This window comes from Pleurodeles waltl, chromosome 2_1, assembly GCF_031143425.1.
Source record: "Pleurodeles waltl isolate 20211129_DDA chromosome 2_1, aPleWal1.hap1.20221129, whole genome shotgun sequence".
Taxonomy (NCBI): Eukaryota; Metazoa; Chordata; class Amphibia; order Caudata; family Salamandridae; genus Pleurodeles; species Pleurodeles waltl.
The window spans coordinates 117,572,188-117,584,997 of record NC_090438.1 but is presented as its reverse complement, the minus strand read 5'-3'; the positions used below and the strand labels follow the sequence as shown (position 1 = coordinate 117,584,997).

General features: G+C 44.3%; 1 protein-coding gene across 1 annotated transcript in view; it reads left to right on the top strand.

The window, feature by feature from the left end:
• LOC138259421 (UDP-N-acetylglucosamine transferase subunit ALG13-like) overlaps window positions 1–12,810 on the top strand; it is a 790,124-nt gene that overhangs the window by 228,515 nt on the left and 548,799 nt on the right. The window contains exon 6 of the mRNA XM_069207173.1: window positions 6,132–6,213. Within this exon, the coding sequence (XP_069063274.1) occupies window positions 6,132–6,213 (82 nt within the window). The remainder of the gene's footprint in view (window positions 1–6,131; window positions 6,214–12,810) is intronic.

Sequence of the window (12,810 nt, the reverse complement as noted above, 5' to 3'; positions counted from 1 at the left end):
ACAACCATGTTCTCAATGAACCCAAAAAACTCATTAATATCAAAGCTGAATATTTTTGGAAGTAGTTTTTAGTTTGTTTTTAGTTTTAGCTATGTTGGGGGATATCGGTGTGTGCAGGTGACTATTACTGTGCATAATTATTAGGCAACTTAACAAAAAAAAAATATATACCCATTTCAATTATTTATTATTACCAGTGAAACCAATATAACATCTCAACATTCACAAATATACATTTCTGACATTCAAAAACAAAACAAAAACAAATCAGTGACCAATATAGCCACCTTTCTTTGCAAGGACACTCAAAAGCCTGCCATCCATGGATTCTGTCAGTGTTTTGATCTGTTCACCATCAACATTGCGTGCAGCAGCAACCACAGCCTCCCAGACACTGTTCAGAGAGGTGTACTGTTTTCCCTCCTTGTAAATCTCACATTTGATGATGGACCACAGGTTCTCAATGGGGTTCAGATCAGGTGAACAAGGAGGCCATGTCATTAGATTTCCTTCTTTTATACCCTTTCTTGCCAGCCACGCTGTGGAGTACTTGGACGTGTGTGATGGAGCATTGTCCTGCATGAAAATCATGTTTTTCTTGAAGGATGCAGACTTCTTCCTGTACCACTGCTTGAAGAAGGTGTCTTCCAGGAACTGGCAGTAGGACTGGGAGTTGAGCTTGACTCCATCCTCAACCCGAAAAGGCCCCACAAGCTCATCTTTGATGATACCAGCCCAAACCAGTACTCCACCTCCACCTTGCTGGCGTCTGAGTCGGACTGGAGCTCTCTGCCCTTTACCAATCCAGCCACGGGCCCATCCATCTGGCCCATCAAGACTCACTCTCATTTCATCAGTCCATAAAACCTTAGAAAAATCAGTCTTGAGATATTTATTGGCCCAGTCTTGACGTTTCAGCTTGTGTGTCTTGTTCAGTGGTGGTCGTCTTTCAGCCTTTCTTACCTTGGCCATGTCTGAGTATTGCACACCTTGTGCTTTTGGGCACTCCAGTGATGTTGCAGCTCTGAAATATGGCCAAACTGGTGGCAAGTGGTATCGTGGCAGCTGCACGCTTGACTTTTCTCAGTTCATGGGCAGTTATTTTGCGCCTTGGTTTTTCCACACGCTTCTTGCGACCCTGTTGACTATTTTGAATGAAACGCTTGATTGTTCGATGATCACGCTTCAGAAGCTTTGCAATTTTAAGAGTGCTGCATCCCTCTGCAAGATATCTCACTATTTTTTACTTTTCTGAGCCTGTCAAGTCCTTCTTTTGACCCATTTTGCCAAAGGAAAGGAAGTTGCCTAATAATTATGCACACCTGATATAGGGTGTTGATGTCATTAGACCACACCCCTTCTCATTACAGAGATGCACATCACCTAATATGCTTAATTGGTAGTAGGCTTTCGAGCCTATACAGCTTGGAGTAAGACAACATGCATAAAGAGGATGATGTGGTCAAAATACTCATTTGCCTAATAATTCTGCACTCCCTGTAGTAGTACCAACTTGGGCACGCCAACCATGGTACACAACACTACTAGACCTGTCAGTAGTGCCTCATATCAAGCTACCAAACAGACCAGATCTGTTAACTCAACACAAACAACAGATCAGTCACCCGAATCCAGCATCGCTCAATCTAGCAATCTGGCTCCTGAAGTCTTAGAATTTGGACATCTAGACCTTACACAAGAATGTATGGAGGTCATCAAACAGGCTAGGAAACCTACTACAAGACATTGCTACGCAAATAAATGGAAACGATTTGTTTATTACTGTCATAATCATCAAATCCAACCATTACACGCGTCCACGAAAAACATTGTAAGCTACTTACTACACTCAAAAAAGTCTAAGTTAGTCTAAGTTAGCTTTTTCATCCATTAAAATACATCTCACAGCAATTTTTGCCTATCTGCAAATTACACATTCAACATCACTATTTAGAATCCCAGTCATAAAAGCATTTATGGAGCGTCTAAAAATGATCATTCCCCCAAGAACACCACCAGTTCCTTCGTGGAACCTCAATATTGTATTAACACGACTCATGGGTCCACCATTTGAACCCATGCACTCTTGTGAGATGCAATACTTAACATGGAAAGTAGCCTTCCTAATAGCTATCACATCTCTTAGAAGAGTAAGTGAAATACAAGCCTTTACCATACAGGAACCCTTTATACAAATACACAAACATAAAGTGGTTCTATGCACAAATGCCAAATGTTTACCAAAAGTTATATCACCGTTCCACTTAAATCAAACAGTGGAACTCCCAGTATTTTTTCCAGAACCAGACTCTGTAGCTCAAAGAGCATTACATACATTAGACATAACATAAAAAGAGCACTAATGTATTACATTGATAGAACCAAACAATTTCGCAAAACAATTGTTTGTAGCTTTTCAACAACCTCATGCAGGAAATCCAATGTCTAAACAAGGCATTGCCAGATGGATAGTTAAGTGTATTCAAACCTGTTATGTTCAAGCAAAGAGAGAACTGCCTATTACACCAAAGGCACACTCCACTAGAAAGAAAGGCGCCACCATGGCCTTTCTAGGAAATATACCGACATATATGACAGAAATCTGTAAGGCAGCCACATGGTCTACGCCTCATACATTCACTAAACATTACTGTGTGGATCTGTTAACAACACAACAAGCCACAGTAGGACAGGCAGTATTACGAACATTATTTCAAACAACTTCAACTCCTACAGGCTAGACCACCGCTTTTGGGGAGATCACTGCTTACTAGTCTATGCAGAGCATGTGTATCTGCAGCTACACATGCCATCGAACTGAACATGCCACTTACCCAGTGTACATCTGTTCGTGGCATGAGACGCTGCAGATTCACATGTGCCCTCCCACCTCCCCGGGAGCCTGTAGCCATTATAAGTTGATAAAAATAAACTTGTACATTTGTAAATATATATATCACTTTTAGACACATTATGTACATACATACTTACTCCATTGCATGGGCACTATTACTATACACACAACTCCTACCTCACCCTCTGCGGGGAAAACAATCTAACATGGAGTCGACGCCCATGCGCAATGGAGCCGAAAGGGGAGGAGTCCCTCGATCTCGTGACTCGAAAAGACTTCTTCGAAGAAAAACAACTTGTAACACTCCGAGCCCAACACTAGATGGCGGGATATGCACAGCATGTGAATCTGCAGCGTCTCCTGCCACGAAGAGATGTAAACTGGGTAAGTGACATTTTCTATATATATATATATATATATATATATATATATATATATATATATATATATATATATATATATTGGAGCACTCTGGGTAGTTACCAAATTTAGGTGGAGAGCAGCTCTAGTAAGGAGCACTTTGCAACACCTGCGACACTCTAGATTTGCTCACCTCAAATGTCTGTTTATCTAGCAAAGTTTTTTGCATTGGATCAGCACAGTGTCTTGCATCCTTTGTGAAAACAGACTCCACTTTGGAATGCCTAAGCTACATTGTGTGGGTTGAAGCTATTGACCCCTCCCAAACAATTTCCACACCAATTTAAGAAACTTCGGGCATTAAAACAGTGGCAGCCTTCCCAACCAGTGATGCAAAAGTGTGGATTGTGCAAGGTAGCAGGGTCACCAGTCTTCAGAATTTTTCTTCCCTGCTACAATAGCCAAAAACATGCTTTAGTTTACATTTAGTGGTGCATGCCCATCAAGTTGGAGGCAGGATCTGGGACTTCTGAGTTGGCGATCCATCAAATCTGACAGATGGGTTGGAAAATTATTCAAAAAAGTTATGTCTTCCCCTTTCTTTTTCCTGTCCTGTATCTCTATCACACCAGAACAGATTTCAGAAGAGCACCTGTCTATCCTGCTCCATGAGTATGCTTCTTGCTTTCAGAGGGTGCCATAGATTTGGTAACAGCAGGACTTGTTACTCTTCCAATTTTCCTCATCCTGAATAAGGATGAGTGGCTCTGTACTATTTTGGACCACTGGGTGGTATTCTTTGACTTGCGGAAAGTGCATTTTCATTTACCTGTCCTGCAGTCCTTCAGGCATTACCTGCAGGTTAAGGGGGCAGGAGAATTTATAGTTTGCCATGCTCCACTTTGGCCTCACCAGTGCCCCTCTGCTGTTCATGAAGATGATAGTGCAGTTGAGCAACTTCCGGGGGCAGGAGTTGCTGTGTTTGTGTTCTTCCACTCACTGCTGAAGGCAGGCATGCCACAACACAACGAGTCGTGGATAACCTCTGGATGATGGTGGAACGTTTGACACCATTGGGTTTTGTCATAATTAAGCCAAAATCCTGCCTTATTCCGTCTCTCACTTCCATCCATTGGAATGATTCTGGATATGGGGAGTTCATGGGCCTTCCCTCTGCAGCAAAGCTTGTAGGACAGTCCCGATCGGATGTTGATGTTTCCGGGTCAATCATGGGTACAGGTTAGGGTGGTTCTGAGGATTATTGGCCTCATCCGATGCATCTTCCTTGTTCACCTCACCAGGTGTCTTCAGGAATTGTGGGTCGTTCTCTGGCCCTGAAGGCCTTCCTGCCCACAATAAAAGGGAGGCTGGTGCAGGTTCTCACAGACAACACCACAGCCTTGTTGAAGTGGGATCTTGGGTTCTTTGCAGAGAGACCTTGCACCTCTGGAGGTAGCAGGAGTTCTAGAGCATCTTACTAATCACCAACAAATTGGCGACCTTCCTGAACTCCGGGGTGGATGAACTGAGCAGGCATCTTGTAGTATAATACGAGTGGTGCTTATATCATGAGCAGGGCCACTGGATTTCTGCGCACGATAGGGCCAAATTATGTGGCAGGGGTTGAGTAAATTGTGCAGCAAGAAAAGACAAATTATATTGCATATCGGCATCTTTAAACTTTCTAAAAATGTCTGGGCAGTGATTGCACCTCATTAGTACCATTTTAATACCCAAATACAGCAATAAGCAACAAAGATACCCAGTCCAGCTTTGTAAAGGGCCTTTCTGTGCCTAGCAACACATGTAGCTGCATTTTGAATAACTTTGAAACGGTTTGAGCTAAAAACATACTTTCTTTTGTTAAAATCTGCATATTATGCGGCAGATGATGGATTTGTGGCAAATGCGGCAAATCTATAATCATGCAAAAATCGCCACAGACGCACAATAGCATTATTTCCAGCGGCCTGATCATCGGGTGTCTCATCAGTAGGTGGAACCCTGACTAGATCTTTTTTGCTACTGGCAAACTTGCAGTGTCAGTAATTTTGCAAGTTGGATTTTCCACACAAACACTTGTTTGACACCTTCTTGCTTTAATGGCACAAGGGACACCTATATACCTTCCCGCCACTTATTCTCCAATTTTGAAGATCATGAATGACTGGGCCAGGTATGTTTGGTACCTGGAACTCCTGAGCATGAGAGCTGTACTCTGATGAGGCTGCCACTACAGAAGCACCTCCTGTTGAAGCAGTATTTGGGTATAACCAACCTGCACCTCAGTGTGTGGAGCATCAGCGGTTGCAATTGACTGTTTTCAGTTTGCCAACTTAGATGGGGGGCTATCATCCTCCCTTCTAAGCAACCTTCCACAAAATCACTTTATGTCGAGCTCTTGGACGGATTTAGAACCTGATGCAGTGTCCCTAACAGGCAAAGCTGTTGGATATCCTTTTATACTTTTTTTGTCCTTATCCCGGGGGGGCATTGCAGTGAGCACTGTAAAAGGTTGTTTTTCATTGAACTCCATCTCCCCATTTTGTGGAGTGCCCTACTTTTATCATCGAAAAATGTCCGAAGTTAGTTCTGAGCCACTGAATCCAACAGGCTCTGCTTCGGAAGGCGCAGAAAGGGAAAAGACAAAGTGAGAGCGCGCTGGGTTGCACTTCTCTGTGGCTCCACTCCATCACTTCCAGGGTGGTGTGGAGTTCCGAGTCTTTGCAAGGGCATTGCTACAAGAAATCCCCGGATCCAGTATGGTACCTTGGGATGTGGGGGGTATTCTGAAGTGAAGAATCTAAAGTTAGAGTAGACACCAGATGGAGTATTACCGAGTGGAAGTAATCTTGTTTATTTATTTTGACATAAGAGACACCATTGTTTTAGGTAAAGCCTCTTTTTTGTTTTTCAGATCCTGCTGTGTTCTTCAAATAATGGCCACTATGACTCTGTGTACACGAAACAGTTCCAAGCAGATGCCGCTATTTGCCAAGGTACAAAGTCACCAACATTTGTTTTGCAACTGCGTGTGTTCGGTTTATAATCCCTTTTAATGCTGCGTCTTGCATATGTCTTAATTGTGACCGTCCGAAACAATTCCTCCTTAAATTTGGTGAGCATGCAATTTTGTTACTGAAAAAAGAAGTCAAGCAAACTCCAGCCGTATCCCTTTTTAAATTAAAAGTGCAGCACCAGTGGCTATCACTTTCATACTACATTCGTCTATTTTAGTACTGCTGTATACTATGTGCTGGTTCGTGACGTGGATGTGTGAGCATTGCAGCCCCACGCGACCTGAAGGATCTTGGGGGTTAAGGCAACTTGTGTTGGCCAGTAAAAAAAATCACGCCTCCCTCCCCACCCCTCAGAACCAGATTGCACCTAGCATCTGCTACATTTAAACAGACCAAAGCTGTTCTCCAGTCTCTTGTCAGGCTTAATCCCACCATCGAGTGCTCAGTCCAAGAAATTGCATCTTGTTGTTAAAAAGCTAACTATACCACAACGTGTATGGGGAATACTTGGTGCTAGCTCCTTTGGCCCGTTTCACAGATAAGTAGGTCACCGACTTGGTGATCAAATTGTAGGCATGGAAAGTGGTAGTGATGGTCGAGTGTTCAGACAAGGGTGGGGGAGATCCCTTTATGGACTAGGTGGTCTCACACACGTTATAGTGTCATGCTTCATCATTTGACCACCTAACCCCACCCAGGTAAGATGATACCACCTGGGCGGACTCAACCTCGTTGTTAAAAGAACTGAGGGAGTGCAGAAATTGTATCTTTCTGGGTAAAGCGGGGATCCATTTGAAGGGGAAGAAATGCTAAAATTACCTCAGAAATCACTTGTATAATTTAATCTTTTAATAACGGTGTTTGTTGGTAAGATTAAAAACAATATGAGACAATCTTGAACATAATGGTTCAAGGTGTCATCCAAAATTATATGGCCAACATATTTCTGCTCTCTCCTATAGCCAAACTGGTCTGGGGCATTCGTCAGGGCCTAGGATCCCTCCTGTATATGGGGTGGCTGGCTCAGCTAAAACGTGAGCACATGCATTGAAATGCACACTGGGCCTACCTGTTCAAGGTAACTGAGGAAGGCCCTGTGGTGTAGAGACAAATTGCCTCCGGTCTGGGGAGAGGGGGGGAGAGAGAGTTTGCCCCTTGTAGTCACACTCCAAATGCGGCATCTCACTCTGCACCTAGAAGGTTCCCGGTCCCAGTCGCTTGCTGTATTCCCTAAGCTGCGTTTCTGAAACTGGAGTGCGCAACCTGATCTTCAGGTGCCAGGAAAGTTGAGCAGTAAACAAAGATGCCTTTAAATTCTTTGCTTATCTTGTCAGATTTTCCAGTGCCTCGGAGGTCAAATGTCTTCTGTCAAATTGCTGCTTATTCTTTTCACATTGTTTGCCCGTTTACTTTTCTTTCTATCACAGCAAAGTGAGAAGAGTGGATTGTGACAATCATGCTTGCGTACAGTGTGTGTGTGCAAGGAAATGCTGTAGATATATTTTTTGCAACACAATGTACACAGCTGTAAATGTAGTGAGCACATTCTGTAGTTACAAAAAGAGAGCTTAATTTTTCGCTTTTCTAATTCTGAAGTGGGTTGGAAACCGATTTCATTAGGATCAAGACACTTTAATTGGTAATGTGCAAATGACCGTCCCAGAAACCCGATTTCCGAACATTATCTTTTGTGCGATATAGTTTTATCAGTAATACCATATGTCTGCAAATTTAGCACCCATTTGAATTGAAAATGTGCTGTCTGTAAATGACAGTGCGCAACCGAGCAATTCTTTCTTACATTCAAAAATCTTCATGTCAATTAAAGGCATGTAGGTCATGAAAGTTTGTCATTCTGAAAAGTGGGTTGTGGCTCTAGAGTTTGGGAAGCACTGTTTCTAAGACATTTATGTGGAATCAACAAATGTTGTGTTTTTTTTTTTTTCTTTTTTTTTTTTAAAGCCTGTATATTTGGTTGTGATGTGTAAGAAAATGCATCTTTTTGTTTGGTCATCCCCAAGTTTTTCAACTGGGTTGCCCATTGTCTCCCAACTGCATCCTTCCCTGAGGGCATTTTCCAAGCAGAAGAGGAGCACCCATGGCACCCATACCTCAGATCTTGACTGAGTTGGAAGAAGGACCAAAGAATAACTGACCTACTGCACCGAGGGACCAGCAAAGAGGCTGCATCGACTAGGGCTGCACATGCTGGCTAGCAAAGAGGTGTACTGTGCCTGCTGTGTCCCACTTAAGGAGAAGTCATCTCCAGAGCCCAGTCAAGCCAAGAGAAGTCAAAGGGCCTGCTGACTGGCCTCCTGTTTGCAGCACAGGGACACAACAGCTGAAGAAGCCTGCTGGGGCAAATTGGTGTCCCCCGGAGTTTTAAAGCTGCTACCACTGCCGCTGTGCAGCACTGAGGACTAAGACCCGATGCACAGAGTTGCACCCAAGTTTACTGAACCCGGTGGTGCTGTCAGAGTCACATCGACTCTGCAACCAGGACCCCCCTCCTCACCATCTTTGTGGATTGAAGAATCCCCTCAGAAAGACCCCAGTCAACTGTCACATCCACAGCATCTTTAGAGCATCTTCCGCATTCTTCATCCCTTGCATCAGGACCACTCGATTGGAATCTATTGCAGTGCTGATAAAGTGCCTGAAACTGTAAAAGGACTGCTTCTGTAAAAGCAACTGTTTTTGAGGACCTTGCTGGGCCCTTGACTAGCTCCCTGCTGGATTTGGTTGTCCTAAGTACTACTTAAGGACCTCATTGATACTTGCCTACGTTTTCCTTGAAAAAGTTTCTAGGTGTCTAATATGTTGACTTAACCAAGGCTTGTTCGCAGTTGAGTGAAATTGCACTGACTTATTATTTCTTGTAAAATCTCCAGAATCCGCTGGTGGATTGTTGGAAATGGCTGTTTTTGCAGGGATATCCCTAAATATTTTACCTTCTTCCTATTTTTTCTGACCTGTTTTTGGTGGTTTTAGGACTTTGGGCACTTTACCACTGCTGACCAGTACTGTAGTGCAAATACTCCCTGTGTAAATTGTATTGGTAATTGGTTTATCCATGATGGCATATTGGATTTACTAGTAAGTCCCTAGTATAGTACATCATGTGTGCCCAGGGCCTGTAAATCATACGCTGTTAGTGGGCCTGCAGCAATAATTGTGCCACCCCCATGAGTGTCCCGGTAAATGTCTCAGACCCCTGCCACTGCAGTTGTCTGTGTGTGCAGGTTTGAACTGCATGTCCCACCTGCAAGTACAACCACTTGCCAGGCCCAAACCTTCCCTTCTACTATATGTAAGTCACCCCTATGGTAGGCCCCTTGCAGCCCCATGGGCAGGGTGCTGTATCTTTGAAAGGTAGGACATGTACTGGTGTGTACTACATGTCCTGATAGTGAAATACTGCTAAATTCAGTTTTGACTATTGCAAGGCCTATCTCTCCCATAGGTTAACTTGGGAATCGCCTTGAAATATCTTTTAAATAAATGTAATTTACTATTGAGAGCAGATAGAGATATGCAAGTTTGAAAGTGCTACTTTTAAAAAGAGGGCATTTTCTTGCTTAAACATTCTGTGCCTCTGTCTGTCTGGAATATACGTCTGGGTCTGGATGACACTTGGGCTCTTAGAAAATTCACTCGAGACAGTCACAGAAAGGGAGCTGAGGTATGCCCTGCATATCCCGATGGGTCTTCGTGGGCTATAGTGATGGGAGGAGCTGACACTTGCACCTGAATGGGGCTGTGCCTGTCCTCACACAAAGCAGTCTCCACCCCCTGTAGTGTATCTGGGGCCAGGGCAGGAAAGGCATGGTCTTTTGCACTACAAAGACTTCTCTTTGGCGCCTACTTCAAAGCAGAAATTATAATAAGTATTGGACCTCCTGAGACCACAACTTTACAATCCTTCTGAACTGAGGACGTTCTGCCTGGAAGATCTTCTGGATGCTGTAGGAGTGACTGTCACTGTGCCTGTTGCTTGCTGCTTCTGTCCTGGGAGTGAAAGGAATGGACTTTGCTTTCTACATCCTGCTTCCAAAGGTTCTCACAGGGCTTAGACTGAGCTTGCCTCCTCTTTGTGTGGTGAATCCATTTTAGTTTCCTAGTGGGCACAGGAGTTATCTTAACCTTCGGCTTGCAGGCCTGTTGCCCTTGTCACCGAGTGACCTTTTACCTATTTAGTGTGCTCTGTTTTATTCCATTTATTTTCCTTTTAGGTTTAGGCTGCTTTTTACATTTTATAAGAAATGTTTTGCTTTCGCTTATCAGTGCCATTTTGAGAAGGTGTCATCAATGATGTACATAGGTATTATCATGCCCCTTTCTCATTTATGTGTGACAGGAGGGGGGGCTGGTTTGTTTATGTAATTGTCAACACAAGTCTGCACCCTTATCTGTTGTTTAGCAACATACCTGCATCAGGGATCCAACTTGAGCCGTATAAATATACCTCACACGGACAAGGTCATTAGAGGGGTTCCTTCCAGATGCCATCTATGCTGCATGTCACCTTGCTGCAGAAATCAGCCTTTGTGTCACCAGAGTCTGACCTAGAGAGCTCATTCCAAGGTAACAAGGGGTGGGGTGGTACTTCCCATGGACATTGTATTGGCAGATTGGGGTTTATCATACCTAGCTCTCGTTAGGGTAGAGATTAGGCTCTCTTTGTTAGGAATTGCTTATCTTATGTTTATTGCAAGATGGTGGGGATTTTTATATTCACAACTCATCTTCACGATATTGCTTCTTTCATTATTACTCCTTATCCTATTCATTGCAGTCCCTGAATTTTCACATAGATTGCAGTCTTTTCAATAAATATATTGAACTCTCTTGCATCTCTTTCATTGCCTGTGGGTGACTGATACTGCTAACGAGCGAGACAAGGGTAACTTCTGTTCCACTACGACTACCCTGGAAAGTCCATCTAGACTCCATGCTTAAGGCTGCTAGAAATCACCTTATACTGTTTGGGTTTTTGGTGAGGTACTACTTGTGAGAGCCGGGAGGTTTGGGTCGACATTTGTGAGTTGTTGGAGTGACTGTCGCCCACAAACAAAAGTACTGTCACCCCAAAACCAGCAGTCTCTCTAGGAGAGAGTGTCTGTAGGAAGCTGGCCTGGATTGTAGTGGACTTCTATGGTGTTTACACCTTATTCTGGGTCTAGACAACCCCTACTAGTTAGTGAAACAGTGTCTAGGAAGCCAGGGCTCTCTAGTGGTAGCTGTGGTGAGCAGCCAAGACTTATCTAGGAGGAGTGTAAAGCACTTGCAATACCACAGTAGTTGCACAGTAACTTATCACACATGAAAGGGACCACACAGTGTTGCAAAAATAAAGGTACTTTATTACAGTAACACTGTACAAGATTACTATAGGCAGGCCCCCAACTAGAGGTAAGTATACACCATATACGCACCTAGTAAGTACTAGGAGTTAGCTTAGAAAAGCAACAAGCATTGACAGGAAATAGCAGGGAGGGTGGCCCTATTGGGTAGGGGCTGGGGGACAAACCAAATACTAAAATAGTGGAATGCGAAGTTAAGTCCCCATCCCAAGGATGTGGAGTAGTTCGAATGGCGCTGGGAGAACTTATGATACCCGGAGGTGAGTACCTAAATGAGAGCAGAGGTAAGTTACCTCGTCTTCTCATAGGCTAACAAGTTGACTTGGAAAAGGAACTTTGCAAGAACAGGACCAGTCCAGTGGAACCCAACGGGGGATTCCGGATGACTAGGACCTGCAAAAAAGGGGACAGATTCCAGTCTACGCAAGAGTGTCAAGGTGGGGCAGAAGATGAAGGTCGGCTGTGGAGCCCAGGAGCTGCAGAGGAGTCCCTGAAGTCATGCAGAAACTGTCCCACGCCGGTTGCTGGGTTGCAGTCGGGTAAGTGGTCAAGCCTTGGCAAGTGCAAAACTGGACAGAGGAGGGTTTTCAGAGCTAAAGAGGACCAGCAAGGTCCGGGGGCCTCAACTTTTGGAGGAGAGTCCGGGCTGACCCTCTGCAGTCAGGAGAGCCAGCAGAAGTAGTTGCAACCCCCACAGGCAACCCTTTTGACAGCAGGCACAGTAAGTTGCAGTGAGACGCAGTCAGCAAACCTGGAGCGGAGTTTCACGTCACTGGAGCAGCAGATGAGCTCTCCTTGCAACGATGAAGTGCTGGAGACTGGGGCTACTTGGAGCCTGAAGATCCAACAAGCCTTGCTTGTTGCAAGAGTCTAGGTGCACAGGAGTTCTGTCCTGCAAGGGTACACCATCTCCCACGTTGGACAGAAGGCAAAGAGGACCATTCAGAACCACCAACTGTTTTGGAGGAGCCACTGAGTTCTAGCAGACAGCAGATCCCAGCAGCCAGACGTCATTGCCTTGGGTGCCTGCAGGTGCAGGTTAGTGAGTCCTTTGCTCCAAGGGAGATTCCTTCTTGCTTCTTCAGTGCAGCTAAATTCTTGCCGGCCCCAGAAAATGCACAGCTAAGGAAATGTTAGAAATTGCTGGAAGGAAACAATGTTGCAAGTCGATGTGCACTGGGATCCTGCTAACTAGTATCCCAGTGCCAGTGTT